General features: G+C 44.7%; 2 protein-coding genes and 1 long non-coding RNA gene across 4 annotated transcripts in view; 1 reads left to right on the forward strand and 2 right to left on the reverse strand.

Annotated features, from left to right (window-relative positions):
• Lrch (Leucine-rich-repeats and calponin homology domain protein) overlaps positions 1–13,591 on the forward strand; it is a 291,082-nt gene extending 277,491 nt beyond the window's left edge. The window contains exon 16 of the mRNA XM_075865464.1: positions 11,283–13,591. Coding sequence (XP_075721579.1) covers positions 11,283–11,387 — 105 coding nt within the window. The 3' untranslated portion in view covers positions 11,388–13,591. The remainder of the gene's footprint in view (positions 1–11,282) is intronic.
• Positions 13–5,298, reverse strand: LOC142765415 (uncharacterized). Its single transcript, XR_012884244.1, has 2 exons — positions 2,745–5,298; positions 13–284 (listed from the first exon to the last, which is right to left on the reverse strand). It is a non-coding gene; the product is annotated as an uncharacterized LOC142765415 (long non-coding RNA).
• Positions 13,485–25,825, reverse strand: LOC142765309 (uncharacterized). Of its 2 annotated transcripts, none has more exons than XM_075866129.1 (2): positions 24,961–25,825; positions 13,485–16,309 (listed from the first exon to the last, which is right to left on the reverse strand). In XM_075866129.1, exons 1-2 carry the CDS (start codon positions 25,319–25,321, stop codon positions 16,254–16,256), a joined length of 417 nt encoding a protein of 138 aa, XP_075722244.1. In that variant the 5' UTR covers positions 25,322–25,825; the 3' UTR covers positions 13,485–16,253. The 2 variants fall into 2 exon arrangements, with proteins under 2 accessions (XP_075722244.1, XP_075722198.1); XM_075866083.1 differs by having other exon boundaries at positions 13,485–13,636; positions 24,961–25,816.
• Positions 25,826–25,922: the final 97 nt, after the last annotated feature.

The following is a 25,922-nucleotide window of genomic DNA, read 5'->3' on the forward strand; positions in this document are numbered from 1 at the left end:
CCTGATCATGAATACATGCCACCAATTTAATGTGCTTGTATTTAATACAAAGGCCATTCCCAGCAGGAACAGTGCCCCGCTGCAGTGGTCTAGTGACTAAGGTACTCGGCTGCTGACCCGCAGGTTGCGGGATTGAATCCCGGCTGCGGCGGCTGTGTTTTTCGACAGATGCAGAAATGCTGTAAGCCCATGTGCTCAGATTCGGGTGCAAGTGAAAGAACCCCATGTGGTCGAAATTTCCAAGGCCCTCCACTGCGGCGTCTTGTCATAATCGTCTGGTGGTTCTGGGACGTTAAACCACACATATCTTTCAATAAATCAGTAGGAACGGTGCAGCAAGGATGTTGACTAATGTGAAAAATCATTTAAATTCATCTTACGAATACAGACCGTACACTACATTTTTCAGTTTCTGCAATCTGTATCTGCAGTACTCTGATTCCCACCTGATACTGATGGTTGCTGTGCAGTGAAACATACATGTTATTGCTGTCGCTCACTGCTGCATAGAATTGACAGTTGTAGCTTCAGTATTAATAAGAACTTACAGACAGTATTGCCAAGGAAAGTATAAAGGATGCTATTAACAGTACACTCATACCTAACAGTCACACCTGTCTCGAAAATTCTTCGTTATATCCGAAAATTCATTCGCTGTTTGTAGCACTATATAAGTGACAGAGCTTTTCATTCTTTACTTATCTCGTTGTATCTAGGTTCGTTATATTGTGGGTTGAGTGTAATTGTAATGTAAATGGGAAGAAATAAAAAATAAATGAAAAGATAACTTGCTGCTGGCCGGGACAAACCTGCGACCTTTGAATAATGCCTTCGATTCTCTACCAACTGAACCTCTGCGGCATCGAAGTTTGCAGGTTCAGTCTCTGCTGACGGCAAGTTGCCTTTTGTCCACTTTTATTTCTTCAAACTTAGATTACAATTAATACTAATAACATCCCCTATACTATCCTTAGCATCATTGTCTGTTGCAGTCAAACTCTGCTTCAACTAAAACTTCACGTTTCCTCGTCGGCAGTCCATAGCAGCCAATGCATGAATATCGTTGCCACCGCGAACACTTTTTCTTCTGCCGTCCCGCTTGAATGAAATTTCACGATGCAATTCTAGGCTCACATATTTATTGCTGTACAGTAAACACAGTCTTTCACATTTTCATTCATTTTCAAAACTTGAAAATACGTCGACGAAGTCTAAAATGCGCTGGCACCAACAGAAACCGCCGCTGTTCAGCAAGCATGGGCGCCGCCATTGCTCGATAGCAGTGGCAATGAGACTGACCTGCTTTTGCCACTGGCTTGCTTTTGAGTGGCAGACGATCCGAAGCTGAAGCTCAGTCACTCAGTTCATGGTTTTCTTTCACGCAGCTGTGCAGAACGATGCCTTTTTCGATGCCAATGTGTATCATTTCGTTCGCGCTTGACCATTGTGGTAACTAATCAGAGCAGCTGTTCATCCGCATTATCAATAAAATCAGCTAGCCGCGAGTGGTGGATGATAAGAATGGCATAGAATGAGGCAAAAGTCACCGCTCCATGATACCCTGCCTCCATCTTGGCGTTGTCGGATACACTTTGACGGCGGACAGCTGCTTGTGTCAACGTGTTATTGCAGCTGTTTGGTTCGTTCACGAAAGCGGTTGTAGGCCTTGTTTCAGCGTGCTTTTCACCATGGCCTCGTGATGCATAGGTGAGAATCAAGTCCTCGCAGGGGCGTCTGCGCGAGCAGGCGTTTGGTGTGTAGCGACACCACGGACCCGAGCTAACGGGGAGGTTTCTACTCCCTCTCACGTCTAGCCGTGCGTGGCTGAGCCGTGTCCGGGGAAAAAGGGATCCTGGGGGTTGAGCTGACGCTGGGTGCTTGGACCTTTAAGGCCCCCCGGCAGAGGCAGCACACCCCTTTGGCCCGGCTTCACGTAGGCGGCACCCCTGGGCTGACCCACCCAGGGGAAATCGGCAGTCGCCTTTTCCTATCTCTCTTTTCCTACATCTTCGTCTTTATCACTCACTTTTTATCTGTCCTGTCATCTTCTCTTTCCCATTTACTTCCAAATTTCCTGGCAACGAGGGTTAACCCTGTGTAGTTGCCCAACCTTGGGTAGTTATATTCGGTTATAGCGGCGATGCATGGCTGGCGTCGTCAAGTGTTTACTATTCAACCTTGTAGAGCGTCCCCTTGTTGGACTCGGCGGTGGGTGGCCACCATCACCGCCGAACTTTACGCAATCTGTATGGCCAACTTTTTTTCCTCCTTCTCTGACCGCCGCCCAAAAAGGTGGCGCACCGAAGAACCGTTTCTTTTCTCAAAACCAAAGCAGTCTTTCCCCAAGTTCCATGTCGTGCATAGTCAGAAAGAAAACAAAACAGTCTGGGCAATCTCATCATTTCTTGTCTCAAAAACACTCACTGAAACAATCGGCCCAGGGTATCGTGTAACCAAGTTGGGAAGCAGCGACCTCCTTTTGAAAGTTCGCGACAAGCTCCAATACGACAACCTATCTAAACTAGTAGCGTTTGGGGATGTCCCAGTTTCCATAGGCCCCCACGGATCCTTGAACACAGTTCGCGGTGTCATTTCTGATGACGACCTTGGATTATCAGAGAGTGAACTATTGGAAGGCTGGCAAGACCGGAATGTAGTGAAGGTCCAAAGAATAGTCATACGACAAAACAAAAAAGAAACACCTACAAAATATATAATTATCACCTTCGGTACCAGCGACTTACCGGATTCAATTGAGACCGGCTACTGCAAGCTTCGTGCCATGCCCTACATTCCAAATCCTCGTAGGTGTTTCAAATGTCAGCGCTTTGGACATGGGTCGCAAAGCTGCAGAGGGCGCGCCACTTGCGCAAACGCTAGTTCCAACGAACACCCATTGAATGTTTGTACTGCTGCAGCCCGCTGTGCGAACTGCGGAGGAGACCACCCCGCTTACTCGCATTTGTGCCCATCCTGGAAAAAGAAAAAACAAATTGTTTAACCTAAAGTTAAATTAAATCTCTCTTTTCAAGAGGCGCACCAGCGCTTCTCTCTCCACAACAAGCACTCTCCTTCCTTTGCAGATATGACGCGCCAGGGCACTGCATCACATCTTTCTGCGCCCGCGAATGTCACGCAAAGTGTAACCGCGGTCGCGCCGCCTGTGCCCAAGGCTGGAGTAGCCTGTGCTACTCCGCCTCCTGCTAAACAGGTTCAGCACACTTCAGAGTCTGCCGGACCCCGCACCACTGCACCCGCAGTAAGGTCTGAAACTTCTGTGAATGTGCCTGCTAATCGGGCACCATCCGCCACTTCGCAGGAGGTGATGGATACAAGTACTCGTCCTCCGGCGCCTCAAGCACCGAAGGATAGGCGAAACTCTTTGGAGCGCGCCAAAAAAGAAAAACCTTTAATTACAGGGCGCCAAAAAGGCCCTGCAACCTAAGTGAACACTTTTCTACACACAGCACCGCACAACAATAAAATGACACAAATACTACAGTAGAACGTCAGAGGACTGCTGAGAAACTTCGACGATATCCAAGAACTTCTACACAAACATACACCAAAAGTGCTGTGTGTGCAAGAAACACTTAAAATCCAAGTACACAAACTTCCTACGTAGTTACACTATTTTTCTAAAAGATCGGGATGATGCTGTCACATCATCTGGCTGTGTAGCCATCATAGTTAATTAGGAAACAGCTTGTGCACATTTACCACTTTAGACACCCCTTGAGGCAGTGGCCGTCCGAGCTGTCCTTTTCAACAAAATGGTCACAATTTGCTCCATTTACATACCCCCGCATCACCAACTCAATAAACAGGAATTCCAGTCGTTCGTAGATCAACTCCCAGAACCCTATGTTGTCCTAGGGGACTTTATTGCGCATAATAGCTTACGGGGCGATACTCGCTGCGATGCGCAAGGTCGCCTGATTGAACAGTTCCTTTTTTCTTCTGGCGCGTGCCTCATGGATCGCAAAAAGCCAACATATTACAATATTGTTAACAACACCTGCTCATCAATAGACCTCAGCATAACATCTCCATCACTCCTACCTCTATTTAAATGGGAAGTCATCAGAAATGCATATGGTGGTGACCATTTTCCTATAGTTCTCAGCACATCAATATCCAATATATGTCCTCCACAGGTTCCCAAATGGCTCACCAATAAAGTCGATTGGGAACAGTTTCAAAAAATGACTCTCTTAACTTGGACTGACATGGGAGTGTTAAGCATAGAAGCTGCTGTGAGCTACCTGACAACCTTTTTGATTGATGCTGCAACGAAATGTATACCACAAACATGTGGACCGTCAGGCAGACGACGAGTTCCATGGTGGAATAATGAGTAACATAATGTGCGCCAAGAACAAAATAAGGCATCGGAGTTGCTTAGAGACTTGCCTACAGCCAGGAATCTTATAAACTTTAAGAAGATGAAGTCGCAAGGAAGGAGAGTGCGCCGACAGGCGAGAAGAGAAAGTTGGCATAAATTGTTATCAGGCGTTAATTCATACACAGGTGAGGCAAAAGTCTGGAATATGGTTTGTAAGGTTGCAGGACAAGTACACACACTTCCTCTAGTGCACACAAAGGGAGAGCTTGGAAGACCAGGCGAACATTCTTGGGGCCCACTTCCAGCAGGTCTCCAGCTCATCACACTATAGTTAAGCGTTCCAACGATACAAAACCAGAATAGAAAAACAGAGATTAGAGCGCGAACCCGCACAACACAAGCTACACAATGAACCTTTCTGTTTGGCTGAACTGCAAGCCTCGCGTACCTGCTGCAAAAAATCTACTCCAGGCCCGGACCGTGTGCCCTATGAAATGTTGAAACATCTGCCCACTGAAACCGAAAAAGCTCTCCTCTCCCTGTATACTGCGATATGGTATTCCGGCGAGCTACCCTCAGCCTGGAAGGAAGCTATCGTTATCCCGATTCTAAAACAAGGCAAGTACCCGGCCTCAGTTTTTAGCTACAGGTCAATAGCATTAACCATCTGTCTTTGCAAGGTCTTGGAGAAAATTATTAACAGGCACTTGATGCACTTCTTGAAATTAATGGCCTACTGGACCCATGCCAATGTGGGTTTCGAGAGGCTCTGTCCACCACTGACCACCTTGTCCGTATCGAGGCACAAATTCGCGACACTTTTGTTCATAAGCTATTTTTTCTTTCTGTGTTCCTCGATACGGAAAAGGCAAATGACATTGCATGGCGCTTTGGCATATTGCGAGACCTGTCACATTTAGGTGTGAGGGGTACAATGCTGACAATCATCGAAAGCTACCTGTCCAACCGGACATTCCGTGTCCGAGTTGGCACTGTCTTATCTCGAATATTTGTCCAAGAACCTGGAGTGCCACAAGGCGGTGTATTGAGCTGTACACTTTTCATAGTTCAAATGAATTCCTTGCACCTGTTTCTCCCGCGTAATATCTTTTACTGCATATATGCTGATGATATACAGATGGTTTCAAATTGTGCAACATCTCAATGTGGCAACATCAGGTTCAACTAGGGTTGAACAAGGTATCTCAATGGGCAGATGAGAATGGTTTTATACTCAACGCGCAAAAGAGCACTTGCGTCTTGTTCTACCGAAAGAGGGGCCTCCATCCTGACCCCAACCTTTGTCAGTGAAGACCGAGCACAAGTTTCTTGGACTAATGTTAGACACTAAACTAACCTTCATCCCACACATAAAGTATTTAAAGGACAGGTGCTTAAAAACAATGAATATTTTGAAAGTGTCATGTACTATGTGGGGTAGTGACAGGAAATGTCTGATGAATAATATAAAAGCCTCGTACGCACGCACCTAGTTTATGGTTTTATAATCTATCAGTCTGCGACACCATCAGCCTTGAAGATTCTTGACCCTGTCCACCATCTAGGCATTCGCCTCTCTACGGGTGCTTTTCGAACTAGCCTCGTGGAGAGCCTGTACGTGGATTCGAATGAATGGTCGCTCCACCTACAGAGATGTTACCTGTCTTTTGTGTACTTTCTGAAGGTAAAAGCAGACAAGCAACACCCCTCTCAGTTCACAATTAATGATTTGTCTTGCTCTGGCTTCTTCGAAAACCGTCCTTCGTTGAGGCAGCCCTACTCACTCCGTGTAAGGGGCCTGGCCGAAGGAACACATGTGCCTCTTCTCGAACACAGTTTGATGGTTCCTGCAGCATATCTGCCACCGTGGCAGTGGAAGCTTATAGACTGTGACGTATCTTTTGTTGAAGTCACAAAGCACGCACCACTCGCACACATACATACATACTTCCTAGCACTACAATATAAGTACACATGCCTTGAGTTCTTTACCAATGCCTCGAAGTCCAACACTTCTGTGTCATGTGCAGTGGTAGGCCAATCCTTTTCCGAGGCCGGCGTTCTTCATCCTCATCCTGATGCAAGCATTTTCACAGGAGAAGCTTACGCAATACCTGCAGTCGTAAAACACATCAAACAGATAAAATTACATAAAGCGGTAATATACACAAATTCCCTAATTGTGGTCAAAGGCCTGAAAACCCCTAAAATACACAAGAACCCCGTGCTGGTATCACTTCACTCGCTTCTTTGCACAGTGTACACATCAAAACAGCATGTCATTGTATGCTGGGTGCCAGGGCACCGTGAGATACAAGGGAACGTTTTGGCCGACAAGACGGCTGCTTCCGCCGACACTACTTCCAATGCATCAATACCAATCCCTGCACTTGGCTTGAAACCTTTTCTAAAACGAAAGCTCAGGTGGTATTGGCAGAGCACGCGGGATAGACACACAGACAATAAACTCCATGCTATTAAGCCGCAACTAGGCAATTGACCGCCACTATCAAAATCTTGACACACAGAAGTAACACTAACAAGGCTTAGAACAGGACATACACACTCCACACATTCACATTTTCTATCTACTGGCAATCCACCATTGTGTAAGAGATGTAGAGAACCACTTACGGTTCTCCATATTCTCGTCCAGTGCAATGAGTTGGATACTCTAAGAAAAAAGCACTCTTTACTTCCCTACCGACAGCAGCTTCCACTACACCCTGGGATGCTCATCTGTAGGGATTCACTTTTTAAACTGCAATCGCTTTTCACGTTTTTAAAAGATCTTCATAGCTTTTCACTACATATTTCGAGGTGATCCGTAGCACGACCTCTGTACCGTGGTCGTGGCTGCGGTGACTACATCTTCATCATGGTTTTATTATCATGAAATTTTGCCATCCACTTTCACTGCACACATTTCACGCCACTGTCGAGATTTTATTACTTCCATGTTTTTACCCGCGTTAGCGCGAGGAATTTTAAGGCCCGTTTACAGCACGCATCATATCATTGTTCATATCTCTAGTCTATTAAAATGGCGCTCTTTGGTCTTCAACTGGCCCTTGCGCCATTAAAAACCACACATCATCATCATGAGAATCGTGTCGTGACGCTGCTGGGAAAGAATAGGAAACAGTGGACACTTTTTGGATTTTGAGAATAAACGTTTTGTTTTGCTAGTTCAAATCAACGATATTTTTTCGATTTCACTACAACGAAATTTTCGCTTCAACAAAATTTTTTCCATGCTCCGTCAGTTTCGTTGTAGCAAGGTTCGACTGTAGTTCTTGATATGTCGGGTTTAACGTCCCAAAACCACTATATGATTATGAGAGACGCCGTAGTGGAGGGCTCCGGAAATTTTGACCTCCTGGGGTTCTTTAACGTGCACCCAAATCTGAGCACACGGGCCTACAACATTTCCGCCTCCATCGGAAATGCAGCCGCCGCAGCCGGGATTCGAACCCGCGCCGTGCGGGTCAGCAGCCGAGTACCTTAGCCACTAGACCACTGCGGCGGGGCTCGACTGTAGTTCTTTTATTGCAGATTAGTTACAGACAAGAAAACTAAGGCCTTTTTTTTCCAGAAGAGCATCAATTGCAATCAATGGGGTCAGACATTTTTTGGCATCTATTTTTTGCTTTCATTTCCTAATTAGCGCTCAGATAATGTCTTCTTCATCAAGAGGCCATGGGGACTGGGGCACCCATTTCTGGTGGATGCAACCCTGTGAAGCTGAGAAAAACAGACGAAGTGTTGATTAAAGTGTTTAATTGAGATATTGTAGCTATCATATTGGCATGATTGTAATTTGACTAAAATATAGGTCAACCCCATAAAATTTCTCATCAAAAAATAATAGGAAATAAAAGAAAGAACTCATAAGCAGATTTCATAAAGGAAGTTTATTTACGTAGTCACTGACTGAATAAGACTATATTTGTTCAGTCATCTTCAACCAAGCTCTCTTGAATTCTTGCTAACTAGATCAGTTATCTGTTATTCCCACCTTTTATTGCCCTTATTTCTATAGTTATTTATCGATTTACTCAAGTAAAAATCAAAGGAATATTTATCTATGCACAGCTCCAGGAATATCCTTTCTATATATCGGGTCCGGTAATCACCTTTTAAGGCTGGGGGACATGGCAGCATTGAGGTCAGGCAATACTCCAAAGATTTCTGGAGAAGAGAAAAATACAGCTTCCAGGAAGCTATTGTTCATGTGTCCATTTAAAGGAGATGTTCATTATTCATGTTGGAAGAGCGTATTCAGTTACTCAATAAAGCGCTGAGCCGCGATGTCACCGTACTATCGACATTCTCAGTGTAAGAAGAAAGTGGACGAAATGTACAGGAACTCGAAAAGTGTGAACCTGCATGTGAATGTGCCCCAGATGTTTGAGAATGATGCAAAGAATGCATACTGACCTTCGGAGGTGCACTAAATGGTGTGGGGTTCCGGGGTGCTTTTGGCCTGAAAACCCATCAGAGACAAGACCAAGAACCAGCAGACAGGTCTTTACTCATGGGACACTCGGCTACAACTGCCGGTCAGCAGCTGTCGAGCACAAGACACGAGCATCCGTGTGTCCATCATTTTTTTTTTCTACACTCTGGCTCCATTGCTGCCTGCGCTCCCCATACTGACCTCTTCCCTTCAGTGCAAGGGGTGGAATGTGTTATAGCAGCCACTAGTCCTACTAGTCCTGGCCACAGTGAAACGCACGTGGCACATACTACCACACCCTAGTGTCATCAGGCTACTGGACATCCTAAGAGCTGACTTGCCCAAGAGTAGCATGTCTGCAGCCTCGCTCAGGTTGATTTACCATGGTCGCCAGCAAGAGCAGGATTGGACATCGGTGCTCCACTAGCGAGCTCAGAGTAGTCTAAGCAGGCGTCCTGGTATTGATGCTGTTGTAGACGTAGCACTGTGTCACGTGTTGCTGTCACATCCGCTAAAATCATTCACGTCAAGGTGGTGGCAATTCTTCCGCATTTTTGTCTTTGAACGTTGACGGCCCCAGCGACATTGGGGGGGGGGGGGGGGGGGGGGATCTCAATGCCATGTGGAAGGCCTGGATGCCCGTACCTTTGGTGGTCACTTTTCGGCCTTCACTGATGTTGGTACCAGATTATTTTTGAGAGATCTCCACCTTCCGGTGTCAGATCAACTATGGTTAGAAGCATAGTCTCCAACAGAGACGGTCTGAGCGCTGGCTCTCTGGATTGCTCATTGAGCTTTTTGGGCTTCTTACTCTTCTCAGAGTCCTCAGCACAGTTGTCATCCACGACACGTACACTTTTACACTTTTTTTTCACATATGTATGCCATGTTCAAAAAGAAACCAACATGCAGTTAGGTAAGATAAGCTCCGAATAGCAAAACAATATTCAAAGCCAACATCTCCAGCAGATGCAAAGCCCACCTTGCCACATTTGTTCGTAAACTGGTTTACTGCTTTTTAACATATTTGCTCAGCACAAGAAAACAAGTAGTTACATCGTAACTATGGTAGACAGAATCGTGGAAAGGAAAAAGAGCTTTTTTCTGTCTAAGATTCTTTCTACCGTAGTTACGTTGTAACTACTCATTTCCTTGCGCTGTGCAAACACTGTGTTGATTCCAAATTGCCAACTAGCCCAAGCATCGATCTTGGTGCTTTTTGATGTTAAGTATGGGTAACTGACTAAAAAATGGTTGTCCGCATGCAGAGAGGCTGCATAATTTCTTTCGTGCCTTCTGCAAACAAAAAAATGCCATTTTTTTAACTTAATTTTTTATTCAACGAATGGTCAATAAATTTGATGGTGTGTCGTGTTTTTTTTTTCTGCTAAGAAACCATGCTATTATATTCCTTATTTCAATGCAAGAAGTAGCCATAGTCTGCCTAATATCAAATAATATTGCTTCCTTAAAAAAGGTGGTGTGCAAAGGAAACACAGACAAGGAAGTTAACAATGGTGGGTTCAGAATCAGGAATAAATTTTATTGGAAAGAAAACACATAATTATATGACAAAAAAAAACATATTCATTTAAACGCCATGCGAGAAACCCGCTTTCGTTATCACTGATGCAAATTTTTTTTTTTTTTTTGTGAAGAAAACCTTCGCAAGCTCATGTGGCAACTGCTCCTGACTACACGTCAAGACTTTGTTTTTGTGTTTCTTGTGATTTCACCCTGCAACATGCAACTTTGTTTTTACACGCCCGAAATTCGGGTTATAAAGAAGAAACTTGGCATTCCCACACACACGCAGAAACCAATCTTACAAACAGCGTGTGTGTGAATCAGTGAATGCCAAGTTCCTTCAATATGACACTAATTTGACACCAACTCCTGGTTGATTGTCTCTTAAAGTTGACGGTGTGCCACACAACCATCTTTGATTTTATCAAAACTGAGTCGCTTGTTTATGAAACACTGCTCACAGGTGATTCTGGCCTTGAGGGCAGGCTGTCTGGACACTGTAGCCGGCAGTGCTCGTCAACTTTTTCTGACTTGTTGGCTGAACTTGTGCTATAACCTGATGCCTGTCTTTTGGTTTCTTAAGAAGAACCTTGAGTTGCTCTCATCGTTTTTTCTTAGTGGCTGCCTTGTCTCAGAGTACCAATTGTATCACAGTACTCATAATCCCATTATTGTTACACTAGCCGTTTGGAAAGATAGTGTGGCAAATGCACTTGAGCTGGTAGAGTTAATGGCCAAGCTCCCGGCGCAAAATCTTGCATGAATATTGTGATGATGCAAGGTCATCATGACTGGCCATTTAGTGACCTTGTCAGGAGCATAAGTCCTAATGATTTATGGCACATCAATGGGCATTGCACTTTCAAGTTTAACAATGTATACTTGAAAACAAACTATCAGTTCTTTAGTGGGGAACCATAAACCAGTTCAAAATACTGATTTGTCTTGCAGGAAGCTACCTGTTCAGCCCAAGACGTGCTTGAAGAGCGAGGCCTAGTGCGTGTTGCTGTCACCGTGCAGGAGCTATTTCGGGTGGCCAGTTGCAACAAGCGCTGATCTTTCTAGTCCCTCACCCATCGTGCATACCATTGACCATTTGCCAGTGCTATTGGCAGGTTTGAGGAAAGCACCGCAGCAATTAACGGTGCTTCAAAGAATACTTCACCAGTTGCAGTGCTGTGATATGAGGTTAGTATAGTACACCGAATGCTGACACAAGACCACTTTAAAATAGACTGCCGGCATAGCTGGCACCGAGATAATACACAGAGGTAGCCTTTTTTCAGTGCATACTGTTTAGTGTGACGGAGTGGTGCAGCTTTTCTGCCCATAATTGTCAAAGCATACGTCAACCGAGTGATGCCAGTCGAAAAACTGCCTGTCCTGCTTTAAAGTACTTAGAGTCGCATCAGTTATTAGGGCAAAGCAAAAGTACACGAAGTGGTATATGTACAGTGCCTACACTATTTCTGCCAATTTTTCTACCTCCTACAGCACCACAAATATATGATACCAGTTTATTCTGGACAGTCAATTAGCATACTCAAACAAGCTGCATGTACTCCAAAACACTGTTTCTGTGCAAGGCTTGAATGTGAAAGAGCCAATATTTAATCCAGAAAGTAATACATACCTTCTAAGTAGTCGAAACGCCATGAAAGAGCTTAACAGCAGTTAAGTTGGTACATGCAGTGGCAAGGCCATTATAATAAATGTCACTTTTTGCCTCAAGGTTTGCTACAACTTGGCTAGTCTTTCCTCAACACGCATTCCTTCTTTAGGGTTCTTTGCACTGTTTATATCAAGCAACATACAACCTTAATTTGGTTTTGAGAGAGTGACACTATTCTTAGCTGAACAGAAGTACCGATGTAAAAGCTGCCACAAATATGAGGTTCAGTCGACACGTAATGTGTACAGTGCCTTGCTAATGCAAGAAATTCTGTGCTACCTTGTTGCTTTGTTTCTGGGCTGTGATTGAGTATGCAACTATGTTGCAGAAGTGACGTACTTAATAGATTACGATAAAGAAGAGTAGTTGTAGTGGGAAATTATTCCTCACCTAGTTTTTAATTATGCAATGTGTGTTCATGAACACACACTTGCTTGTACTTACTTTTAATCTGAGAAAGTGTTCTCTGGTGGTTTTTATAAGTTTATAGTATTGTACAAATGACTTTCTTGGTTTTAAATAATTACCCTTTGCCAGAGGCACCTTGTGGTGCTCTTGATGTCAAGGCACATCACACTCGGAAACGCTATGTTAACAGAGACTTTTATTGCCTTGTGCTGTCTTACTTGGTGCGCATAGGAAATACTATTTATAAAATAAGACAGCCAGCTAAAAATTTTTTTTTTTTATCGTGGGCAACGCCTAGCAAGCTTGCTAGCAAAGGCTTTAACCACTGGTGGCCATCATTTTCATGTCTGTTCTACCCGGGCTGAACCTTCTAAGCCAATATGGAAGCTCCTGTTTCTTCTGTCGGTGTCTCGTGCCCTGTAGTCCACTTAGTGCGAGCTTGATCTCTTTGTGCAAGCCTGCCTGTACCAATGTTGCCTGTACATTCAGTGTTCCTCGCTGGCCATGACTTGTCTCATCACACTGCAAGGTATCATTTGCGTTGGTGTTAGAACCCTCATTTCCGTACTGGCCTGCTGGCTGGATGTCGAGCTGTGGCGGGAGTTGGCACGTTCATTTTGTTTGTCTAAACCAAAGTGATTTCAAGCCTACTTCATTGAAAACATATAACTACACGAGATATATAAACAAAGAAGTGGACGGAATCTGGGCTGGTCCCGTACTCTTCTTTCTTCTTGTGTTCTGTATCTAGGTGTAGTTTTATGTTTTCCATGTCTTAGCAACAGCAGCCCTCCCCGCCTTGTCGCTCCTGAGCCTACTTCATTAATTTTGTTTTCTGCCACATCATCCACTTTTGGCAAGGAGGTTTTGAACTTCCTGGCTGAAAATTTTTGTTCAGACGCAGCAAGAGGTATGGCGCTCATCTGAAAAAAAAAAATGCTCATCGTCTGTGTGAAATGCTGTTTGTAATGTGTTGCCATTAGTCATGAAAGTCGCAAAATGCTGTAAAAGCTCCATTTGCTTTAAAGTGGACGAGCTTGGAGAAATCATGGTTGCCTGCATTTACATTTGGGTGGTTTTGAACAAATTTATTCTTTTGATGCAATCTTTGTGTGCAAGTTGCTGAAAACAAGAGACAGGAAGCATTTTTTAATAAAAGAAATTTTTTTCCCCACAAAAATGTTGTGTGGAGTACATCGTTCTGTCGACCAGGTTTCCACAATAACTGCAAAAAAGGGCAAGAAATAAATGAGTAGAACTTATTGCTGGGCGTGTTGGTACGTAACTTCAAGAAAAATCACCAGCACCACCATTTTGCTATATTGCGCTTGTCTGCCGTGCTGGATGGTATCTAAGCTTTTTTTCTCTAAAGTCGAACATTATCATTGCTGTGCACAGAGCACATATTTAAAAAGGAAGGTCTGCATTTGGCACAGAGGACGCTGCCCTCATCCATGTCAAATTTCTTAAATCATTCCCACGCTGTAAATAAAGGAATGTTCATAGAGTTACAACCAATCCTGCCAAGGAAGATTAAGGAATGTGCAAGCAATGGCACAAGACAACAATGCACATGCCAAGTACTAACTGAAAAAGCATACTGGGGCTGAAGACCGAAAATGCTCAGCCTTCATCACTGAAGGATGCATAATACCAATAGGCGTATGCATATGTATTGTTCATTAACCCAAAAAACACTCATTCTGCCACTTAAAACATTTCTCCATAGCCTCAACATACTTACTATTTTCTTTTTTAAGGTTGCTTTCATTCATTATTCTAGTTTGAAAGCTCACAACTGCAGGAAAAATCAGGTTTTTTTGCTAACGTAAATATTCTCTGCCTGTTGTCAAATGTGACTAGTACAGCCATATGAATTGCTCCTCCTTCTTACTTCAAAGATGATCTTTTCCCAGGTGATAACGTTGCAACCAGAAACAGCTTGGACCAGTTGAAGTGGATATGGTGAAATTCCCACTGATGCCCAATTAAGTGGGTGCCAACTGGAAATTTGACTATAAACCACTTGAACTGGTTCATGTGTTAGGACCCACTGGCAACTGGTCTGCAGTGAAAATCCTGTCATAAACCACCTTAAGTGGTCTCCGTTGATCCCAGTTGCAATAAGGCATATTTAATATGTGCAGCGCCATCTGTCGATAATCCTGTAGGCTTGATCCGCCGTGCATGGCCTCCGAGATGGCAGGCGCGCAGCAGGTTTGTCTATGGGCAGTGTGTTCCCATATTTCGCGAGAGATGTACGGGAGCAACGCGGCGTTGCTATTGGATGAAGGTAGTCACGTGATCTAAACGTGCTTCCGGTCTTTTTGTTTATTTTTATTTCTTTTTAATCACAACGGCAGCATGCGTAGACACTAGTTTTGCAATACGCCGGTGAAGCTTGTTGAAGCTGTACGGCATAAACATTACGCAGAAACGTGTGGGCTTTTTGCTGACAGGGTCGCTGAAATGAGTTGTGTTTTTACGCAGCAGGTGTGCTCTGATTTTCTTTTTATTACGCGTTCGTTTGAGCTGTCAGCCAGCGAAGAATATGCACCACTTGATATACTTTGGATGTCGGCTGTTTTAAGGTAAGTGGGTTGTATCAGCTGTGGAATTTGCGCTGCGGTCTTCTGTTGCGCGCATAAGCTAAGAAGAGACGAGCGTGTTTCAATGTTAGTCGTTTTGTGACGGGGTGCTGTTTTTCGCTACACTGCGCATTTGCCCAAGGGTCCTTCGCCATCGTATTTCTCTTTATATCACGCGACGCACTGCTAGCTTACGCACTGTTAACGTGCACAGTGCTCATGAAACTCGTGTCGTAGAGGAGAGCGGTTGGAGCCTAGGCGTTCCCCAGATGAAACTCCGCATTTAAGAAGGACACTGTAATGCACATAGCACGGGCCTTACCACATCAAAAAGTAGACAGCGCACTTGTCCCTCCCAGACTTATGGGTAAACTAACGTCCAAAAATGTTTTGGGCTATTCTGAAAAAATTGAAATATGAAGCAGGAAACGGTACATGCCAACTTAATGCATATGTCTGTCACATTGAATCGAACATGCAGTGCAATTGGAGTTCACTGTTGTCTATGCAACCTGAACATTTAAAAAGTAAGAAGTGTATAAACAAAACGTGGCTACTGAATTCAAAAACAGTTGTATAGTACAGACACACGTGGTACTTGCAGACACAGTTCTTGGAAATATTGTACACATTTCTTATTACTAGCACAGAACATATATTACACAAAAGTGTTGTTGATACAAATATTGTAAAAAAACTAGCAAGAAATTTGTGAAATAATACACACTATGAAAAGACAGACAAAAGCAGACAGACAAGTTCACTGGTTAAAAAATAAAATGCTTTATATTTCATGCACTTCTGAGAAATAAATAATTTGTGAGTCACTGCTCATGTCTGTCTCCTTTTATCTGTGTCTTTTCATGTAAATTATCGTTTCACTGTGTTTCAAAACCAATTAGTCCACAAACCTATTAACTGCAAATAGGTTTCCTAGAGTGTGACAGGTTCTGAAAGAAATGACTGTGTGAAAGAAGAATACTTCACAATGCATATTATCTAAGAGAGACATAATGTCATGACCCATTAAAATGGCGCTTCTGTTCCCAATTTAACATACCATACAGCAGCCAAGCTTAAATGTTCTTTAACTGGAAGCGGGATTAGAACACCACAATTTGTGAAGTGGTGTTAAATTTCGGAGCAAATTGTTAATATCTTGCACAGATGCCATACCATTGCATCAGAATGCCATTCACAAAAAGATATGTGCTCCTACCCTTTGCTCAAGCTTCGCTGTGGTGGTTCTAGTGGCTAAGGCACTCCGCTACTTACCCGCAGGCTGCGGAATCGAATCTTGGCTGCGGCAGCTGCATTGTCAACAAAGGCGAAATGCTGTAGGCCCGTGTGCCTAGATTTGGGTTCACGTTAAAAAATTCCGAAGTATTCGAAATTTCCGGAACCCTCCACTACGGCCTTTCTCATTATATGGTGGTGGTTTTGGGAAGTTAAACCCCACATATTAATAAATCAATACCCTTGGCTCAAAAAGTGTGCTTCCTCGTCCACTTAATGCAAATGCACAGTCCACCCATTGTAGCTTTCTTTGCAGTTCGTCCACAGCTTAGTTAGTTTCAAATTTGTTCTAGTGATTTTTTTCATGATATGTTATTCAGCAAGCATGAACTCCCCCTAGAAATTGTTCTTGAACATTAGTCTGGCCTTGGAGGTAGCACTAGGCTTAGGATACTAGTTTGTAAGCCTCTGATTCGTTTGATTTATTTGAAAATCTGATTTTTATTTAATAATTTATTTTTTTATTTAGTTACCTCGTAAACAGGGCCGGTCTTGGGCAGGAGTAAATTTCAAACAGTGTAAAAATAAGTGAAATAACATGTGAATACTTCGGAGACATTACTGTACCAGGAACCTTGGTGCTGCATGTGACAGCACTCAGCACTGCACACGGCAAAGTAATTGTTGAATTACATATGTAGTTAATCAAAAGAAAGCAAAGAATATAGTTACCTAGCTAGTTGATCATAAACAAAGTAAAAGGTATGAGCAGAAAAATTACTGCAAGCAGTGTGAGATTGCATGTGAAAAATTGTCATATACAGCATCTTAATGTCCTCCCGTATGACAAGTATCGACTAAAAAGTCATGGCTAGTTAGAATAAACAGAAAAGAATTACTCTGTATCAAAGATGCATCAAAAGTGTACGATAGGCCCATAACCAATTAATATGAAAAATTAAGTTCACTCGAGAAAACTCAAGAAAAACGACCTAGTCTGGCATTGAACCACGTCAACAGGCGGATCCTTTCAAGTATGAGCACTGCTGTAGACGAACATCTTTTGTGCTGATATTTGACAAAAGGCCCAGATTGGACACATATGTACTAGTAGAAAGCATTGTTTGGTATCTGCTCCTAGCTCTCTTATCTACACAACTGTCTACGTCAACCATCACAATTCTGAATTTTGGTGTGCTCTTGACTGAATTTTCAAAAACATTAGGCAGAATCTGCAGTATAATATAATTCACTTTTATTGGTTGTCTTCAAGTTTAAATTACAAACCGGCACATGCCCAGCACGCGGTCCTTTCAAATGGTGGGGTTTATATGCAATCGATCCTAAGCACTTTGGCGCACAATCTGGAGTGGCTAAAGCCGCTGCTCTGAGCAGAAAATCTTTTTTAGCATTTGACAACTACACATTTTGAAACAAGTTTTAGGTCACTAAGTGCAAGTGGTTTACCATGTTTAACAGAATAAATATATGCATGTGCACTTGTATATCATGTCACAAAAAGTTAAATTAATCTGCAGCTTCTAGGTTTCCTGCTGACAGCCCTAGAATTCTGTATAATCTTGACTTGGCTTTTTGACATTTTCTTGTGATACACATTTCATTTGCTTATCAGTATGCCTTTCCCTGATGCTTCCACATGCATAAATTTTACATGATATTACATTTACCATCAGAAAGAATGAGCCATGTGATGACATTTGTGCTTTCATGCAACCTAGGCATATAAGTTACATGGTTGCAGCACGTGCTATTGCACTTTATGGACAGACTTATATAGCTTTTGGTTCTTTTGCACCTAATGAAGAATGGGTATATTGTAAATTCTAACAATATGCAACATGAAATGTGCTAGAGTGAAAGGCTATGGTGTGCATTTTTAGTCAGTTTTTTTTTATTTGCATCACCGACTTACAAGGGTGGTAGAGTTCACTCTGCTTATAACAAACCTCTTTATAACGACTTCCTCGATATAAGGACATTTTTCTAGTCCCCGCCGTCGCTCTGTAGAAGTACATGTATTAGCGACCTGTACGTTGCAAAGTAACAGCGGGAGACAACCTTGATATAACGAATTTTCCCCATGGACAATCGAGGAATTTCGCTCTCGAGGAACAAGCAGCATGGATTACGTGTTGAGCAACATCGTCAGTGCAACCAGAATGAAAACTAAAAAAAAAAAGAAATAGCGAGTAGCGGGTGCTTTGCAACAAGGCTTCTGTGAGATATGGCATATGTATCTGGTTTTCGCCACTGTCCGCTTTTGAGGGCGCCAAAAAGCCCTAGTGCAAGAGGCGGATAGTGGCCGTAAACTATCAAGTTGCGATTGAGCATTGAGCGAATGGGACGTTTTGCACATGTTGTATTTAGAAAGGATGACTTACATCTTCATTGAAAATGAGGACCTGAATGTGTAACACTCGTGTGGCAGTTCATGTTGCCACTTTTTTCGAAGTCGCGCACACGCCTGGAAAATCTAAAGCATGCAGAAATCTCTATTGCCGTTTGACGCATAGTTGCTGTGCATTATGTCATCGTGGTCAAATCCACATAAGTGAGGAGGTCCGAAACGTTGTTGGCCTCTTTCTGCTACAGCGCTTTTTTTCCCCCGCATTCGTTATGTTGGCATGGCATGCTGCAGATGCTAATCATTAAACATGTTCAAATATTCTGAACGTCGCCGTGGTCAGTTGCTTCGTGGCTGCTGGGGACTGAGGGCCGTGAGTTGACGTATGCATGTGGGAGGTAGTGGCCAGATAGTGCACCAGTGGGGCCAATCCTCAGGTGAGGGAGTGCGTTAGTGGTAGTGGGCACCTGTGAGGCCGCACCCCAGGCCTCTAAATGCAGTTCCATCACTACGTGGATTTTTTTTTCATCTGGTTGTGAACTGCACGGCACCGGGATTCGAACCACGGGCCTATTGCATGCGAGGCAGACGCTCTAACCACTATGCCATCGCCGCTTCCTAAGAGGGGTATTCATTTATTCTCGCTACATAATCTCTTGCCTTTTTGATAGGGCCAAGTTTAACTTCCTGTTTGTAAGGACCGAGTTGTACAGGTGCATAGCAGTGTAGCTTACTTAGTCACGTGATCAAAAAGCTTTGCACGTTCCATGCTGAGTATTGTCGGCTCTCGCACACATGTGCCACACAAGCGCCTGCAAAACAAACTCGCCGCTACTTGCAGCTTTGCCGGTATGTACGGGGCAGAGGTCCGTAAGTCATTCAGCTGACTACAGATCTGGTGTGACGTCACTAGAACTTTTGTTGCCCTTCCTGTAGAGTTACGTTAGTGTTGGACGTGCTCACGATGGGCCTCAATAGGAGAATGAGCATTTAGGTACACTTGGGAAGTGACCTAAAATATATTCTTAAACCCACAAGGTGCTTGCTATAGCCTTGAAATTTGATGGCACCACCCCGTCAAGAGTGCCAGCTTGTGCACAGTTGACACTCGCAGCACGTTGCTCAACAACCAAGAAGTAACAACTGTGACAGTGGTTAATTTACACCCAACCTTTGGATACATGTGTGTTCTTTTCTAGCACCACTCTTGGTTTGTTTAAGCAGCACGCTTCCAGTGTCTAGCTATGACAGCCGTTCATGAGCACTCGTACTCTGCGTTTTCTTTTTGTGCGTCCTTCGTGCTTGAGCGGCGTGTTGCATGTATGGCGTTGCTTGGCCTTCTTCGTGTGACATTCCAATTTTTTGCTATCCCATTCACTGCTGCGCCCTCGCCACAAACTTTTTTTCACATGCATTTTGCATTTTTGCAAAGTAGGATCATGCGCATCCAAGCCGCATTACTGTTTCAGAAATGAGGAGTTTGACAGGTTGACACACCGATATACCACATTTAGGAGGTCGCAATCTTGATATGAGAGTGCACTGCTCAGGTAATTCATGGATTTTCAAGGATGGCGAAAAATTTCAGCAGTTTCAAGGGCCTTGAAAGTGCATTTTTTAAATTCGAAAGTTTTGAAGGATTTCAAGAACCTATACAAACCTTGTATATATATATATATACGTGACGCTATGATGACTGGGAGATGTGATCTGGCTTACAGGCCGTTTATACATCAAAACGCTTTTAATAATCACAAACGTTTCGGCTGGTGGGCCAGCCTTCGTCAGTGTGTATATATATATATATATATATTGAAATATCACGGTTAAGCTGACGCTTTATTCAAGCAACAGCAAGATGGCGCCGATGACGAAGAGGGCCCAAGCGAAGACTGATGATGGTTATTGACAGATGAGAAAGATGAAGTCCAACGAAATCTTACACTAATTTCCCCCGTCGACGGAAGCGGCCAGCCTGGCGGAAAATTACGCTGTGGAACGCATACGGTAGGGCTTGAGACACGATTTGTGCACAATCTCTGTCCCGCGGCAGCGTTGGTCAGTGGGGGCATGAACAGGTGTGATACAGTAGTTCACCAGTGAGGTCTGTTCGACAACTTTGTAGGGGCCAAAATAGCGCGACTCAAGCTTCTCGCATAAGCCAGGCGTTCGGGCAGGAGTCCACAGAAGTACATCGTCGTCAGCGTGGTAGAGAACGACACGGTGAGCGGCATCGCAACGATGTTTGCGATCTTCTTGGCAAGCTTCAGTGTTTACACGGGCAAGACGACGGCAGTGAGCAACGCGGGACAGAAACTGGTTGCAAACGAATGGTAAAAAGTTAACGGGGCCAGAAAAGAATGTAACCTCGAGTGGTGATGTCGGTTGGCGTCCGTATACTAGGAAAAATGGAAAATAGCCTGTGGTTCGTTGAACTGACGTATTATATGCATACGTGACAAAGGGAAAAATGGCATCCCAATTGCGATAGTCCGGTCGGATATACATGGACAGCATGTTGCATAGCGTGCGATGAAATCTTTCCAATAAGCCATTGGTTTGTGGGTGATAGCTAGATGTTGTTTTATGAACTGTTTTTGATGCTTGAAGAACTTCACTGAGCGTGCTTGAAAGAAATGCCTCGCCCCGGTCGCTCAAAAGAACACAAGGGGCTCCGTGACATAGGTAAATAGCATTCAAGAAGAAAGCTGCTACCTCCGAAGCAGTTCCTGAAGTGATCGAGGCCGTCTCAGCGTACCGGGTCTAGTGATCAACCGCCGTGACGATCCATCTCTTGCCATCTGATGTAGTTGGGAGGGGCCCGAAGAGGTCCATTCCGATGACAGAAAACGGCTCTGCTGGGCAAGGAAGTAATTGTAGGGTCCCGACTGGAGCAGTAGTGGGCCGCTTGCGGTGTTGGCAAAGTGCGCGCGAGGCAACATACTTAGCTACCGTCATGAGAAGACCTGGCCAGAAGAATCGACTGAGGATGCGCTAGTAGGTTTTGTAGTAACCCAAGTGCCCTGACGTCGGGTCATCGTGTTAAGCGCACAGAACTTCAGTGCGTAGTGCGCGTGGTAAGACGGGAACCCATCGATGACCTTCAGGGTGGAAAATGTATCGATAGAGCACATCATCCTTCAACTTGAATAGCCGGAGTTGTTTCCGGAGCCTGGCATTTGGGGAAGATGAAGCACCGGTAAGCCGACCGACGAGGTCAGTACAATAAGAATCGGCTCGCTGGTGAGTGGTAAGTACTGACGGTTGGGTGGATGAAGATAGGGAAGAAATGGATGATATCGACGAGACATCTTCCGCATATACAATTTGACAAGGGAATGTGACGTGCGCCGAAGACTGCGGCAAAGGGCATCGTGACAAAGCGTGGGCATCTTGGTGTTGTCTTCCGGTCTTATAGATAATGTCAAAGTTATATGATTGTAACCGGAGAATCCAGTGGCCAAGTCACCCCGACAAGTTTTTGATTGTGGACAACCAGCAAAGGGCATAGTGGTCTGTCACAACAGTAAATGTCGACCATGTAGATACCGACGAAATTTTTGGATAGACCGGACAACAGCCAAGCACTCTTGTTCAATTATCGAGTACCTCTTTTTTTTTCAAAGGTCAGAGTGCGGCTTGCATACGCGACAACTTTCTCGCGAAAGGAATGGTCGCACTGGAGGAGTACGGCGGGCGCCGATTCCTTGTCCACTAGCGTCAGTGTGTAATAACGTAGGTGCATTGTAATCGAAATAACAAAGCACCGGTGGGTATGTCAGCGCGTGCTTGAGTTCTTAAAATGAGGCTTCGCATTGATCACTACAATCGAAGGAACCGGTACTAGCAAGAAGCTTGTGGAGAGGAGCGGCTAATGATGGGGCGAAAGTGCGATGCGAGTCCAAGGAAACTGCGTAGTTCTTTGGAACTAAAGGGGTGGAGAAAATTGAGGACTGTGGAAATTTTATCCGGATCGAGCTGGATGCCATCTTTACTAACGAGATGTCTCAGAACTTCTATAGCTGTGTTGCCGAAATGGCACTTTTTTTGTTTAGTTGAAGTCCAGCATCGGAGAGACATGTGAGAACTTTATCTAAGCGTTGCAGATTATCAGCAAAAGTGAAAGAAAACACGACGATATTATCAAGGTACCATAGACAAGTTTTCCACTTGAGGCCATGAAGAACAGTATCGATCATCCTTTCAAATGTGGCGGGAGCATTACATAGGCCGTATGGCCTTACGGTAAACACGTAAAGACCGTCCGTCTTAGAGAAGGCAGTCTTTTCTTTGTCTGCTTCGCCCATTGGAATTTGCCAATATCCGGACCGAAGGTCAAGGGTGGAGATGTATTGGGCACTTTGCAATGAGTCAAGTGCATACGGGGCATCGGATATACATCCTTTCGGGTAATCTTGTTGAGCGTGTGGTAATCAACACAAAATCGTACCAATCCATCCTTTTTTTGTACCAACACAACGGGGAATGACCAAGAACTGGTAGAGGGTCGTATGATGTTTCTTTTTAGCATATCGGTCACGTTCTCCTCGATGATCTTGCGCTCTGCCATGGAGACTCGGTGGAGACGACAACGTACAACAATCTGACCTTCAGTGTCGATGTGATGATGCGCAACTGTGGTCTGTCCTAGTGCCGAAGCATGGACAGACCAAGCATGGTTGAAGGAGGCCTGGTATTTCGTTAGCAAATTTAGCAACGCCTCTTGTTGAGAAGCAGAAAGGTCAGGATTAATCCCGGGAGCAAAGGAGGAGGAAGTGACAGACCGGCCCTGTTGTGGTGAGCTGGCAAGGCGTCAAGAGAGACCAAAGATACCGGTAGGGTATTCACATAACAGGACACTGCAGAACCTTGGGGTAGGAGGACAGGCTCCGGGGTAGGGTTCAGGCCAAGGATTACCGCAGCACTGTCTTTGAACCGCACCAGGCTGGAGGGGAGTACAACGCCGCAAGCTAGACAGTGGCTGGAATGGGTGATTAGGACGTCACTATCAGCAATATTCAGAGAAGTGATGGTGATGAGTTGCTCCTGAGCCGGGAGCAGTATGGAATCAGAAGCTGTCAAAAAATGCAATGGTTTCTCGTCGACGCGTTCGCTGCAGCGATCAGTCTCGGTCATCTGGACTACACGTTGACGGCAAGAAATTAATGCAGATGCTGATGAGAGAAAGTCCCAACCTAAAATTAGTTCATGAGCACACGAAATTAAGACAGCGAAGGTGATGTGATGACAAATACCATCAATGAAGACACGTGCTGTACATTGGGCCGATGGTCTAATTATTGCTCCATTGGCCCCAATCAAAGATGATCCAACGTAGGGCGTCTTTACTTTCCGCAATCGAGAACACAAGTCAGCACCCATAACTGAACTAGTTGCTCCCGTGTCCAACAAAGTGAACACCCGCACATCTTGCACAGTCACCAATAACATGTTCGACGGTCGTTCAGGAGGACTTGGGCCATTTGCCGTGATGCAGTTTTCTTTACAAAAATTGCACTGTTTAGTTTTCCGATTGCTGGGCAGACAGTTGAGAGACAGGCCGAAGTGGTGAAACAGAGCGTCGAAGTGGCGAAGGGGAGCGTGGTCGAGAGGAATTGTTGGTCGTGTTGGAAATGTGCACAGGAGACGGGGATCGGTGGTTGGAAGGACTGTCGGCATAACGGTAGTAACCTCGAGCACATGTGACGTCACGTTCAAAAGCGGCATAACCGCAACGTTCATCTTGCTGCTGACGCCGGCAGAACCGGAAAATATGTCCTCGAATTCCTCAGTAGTAGCCAATAGGCCGTGGAGCCCGCCAGAAAGACTGGTAGGTAGGGTTCGGTGAACGGGCGACTAGAGGTGCGAGATGGTCGTGATCAGGCACAGGTAGTGGTACTTGAAATGGCGAGGGTTGCATTGAAGCGATCTGTGCCTACGCAGCGGGTTGGGGGCAAGGTGGGGCATGGTGGGTGCTTTAAAATGCTGACATTTCTTCCCTAACAATACCACGCAGATCGCTAGAGACAGGTTGAGCAGGAACGTTGTTAGAAGAAGGTACACTGCAGGCTCGCAATTCCTCACGAATTATGGCTCAAATGATGGATAGGAGCTCCATACTGTTTGCCAAGGGGTTCTCAGAGAAGTCGGGTCGCAGGCAGATTCACTGCAAGGTATCAAGCCGCTGGCATACAGAGACGACGTCGGAAACCGTCGAAGGGTTGTTCGCAGCGAGAGCGTTAAATGCGGTAAGTCCGATACCCTTCAAAAGGTGTCGGACACGATCAGATTCTGGCATGGTGTCGTCGATACGGCGGCAAAGTGCAAGCACATCCTCAATGTAAGAAGTGTAGGACTCACCGCAATGTTGAACGCGTTCTGCCAGTTTCTTCTGAGCAACTTCTGAACGGACGGTCGGTGTGCCGAAAATACGTCGGAGCTCGTCTTTGAAGGAAGACCAATCGCGGAAGTCGCTCTCATGGGTTAGGAACCATGTCTTGGCAACCTGAGAGACATAAAACTGGATGCGTGCTAAATTCGATGCCTCGTTCCAGTTATTGTAGACACTTATGCGGTCATAGTTGTCGAGCCAGTCTTCGACATTTTCGCCAGGCAGACCGGAGATGATTGGAGGCTCCCCAGGGGGGTTGTTGGCCGGGCTGGGGTTGGCGGCGGGTGGTTGTGCCGGTGGGCGGTTCGGTTTGGCTTGCTCTTGCGCCATGGTGCTCTGCTGGCGTAAGCGACGTCTCGAACGGAGCTCCAGGAGCTGGCTTTGGATGGAGAGAGGTTGAAGAGATCGGGAAGCACCTTCCACCACTTGAAATATCACGGTTCAGCTGACGCTTTATTCAAGCAACAGCAAGATGGCGCCGATGATGAAGAGGGCCCAAGCGAAGACTGATGATGGTTATTAACACATGAGGAAGATGAAGTTCATTGAATTCCTACAATAAATACATTTTTATTTTTTCACCCACTTTTCTTTTTTATTTACATTACATTGGTTCTAATAACTTCCTCTATACATTCCTTGGCATTACTGTCTGTTAGATTTCATTAACATTGTGTCAAAACACGGAAAAACGAGCTTTCAGGTGTACACTTCTTTTCCTTATTCATTAACGAGGGTCTCGTACTGGCAGACTTGGTGCCGTTAGGTTGTATACGAGGGACTATTGGTCAGCTGCCTGCTCGTAATAAGTTGACGTGCTTCACGACGCCATACAGGTTCATAAAAAGAGTGTGCCACACTCGCCGCCTTGGCTACAGGTGGCGCTGACTGACACTCCCACGTTTAAATTCCCATATAAATCCAATAAAGT

This window comes from Rhipicephalus microplus, chromosome 1, assembly GCF_043290135.1.
Source record: "Rhipicephalus microplus isolate Deutch F79 chromosome 1, USDA_Rmic, whole genome shotgun sequence".
NCBI classification, from domain to species: domain Eukaryota; kingdom Metazoa; phylum Arthropoda; class Arachnida; order Ixodida; family Ixodidae; genus Rhipicephalus; species Rhipicephalus microplus.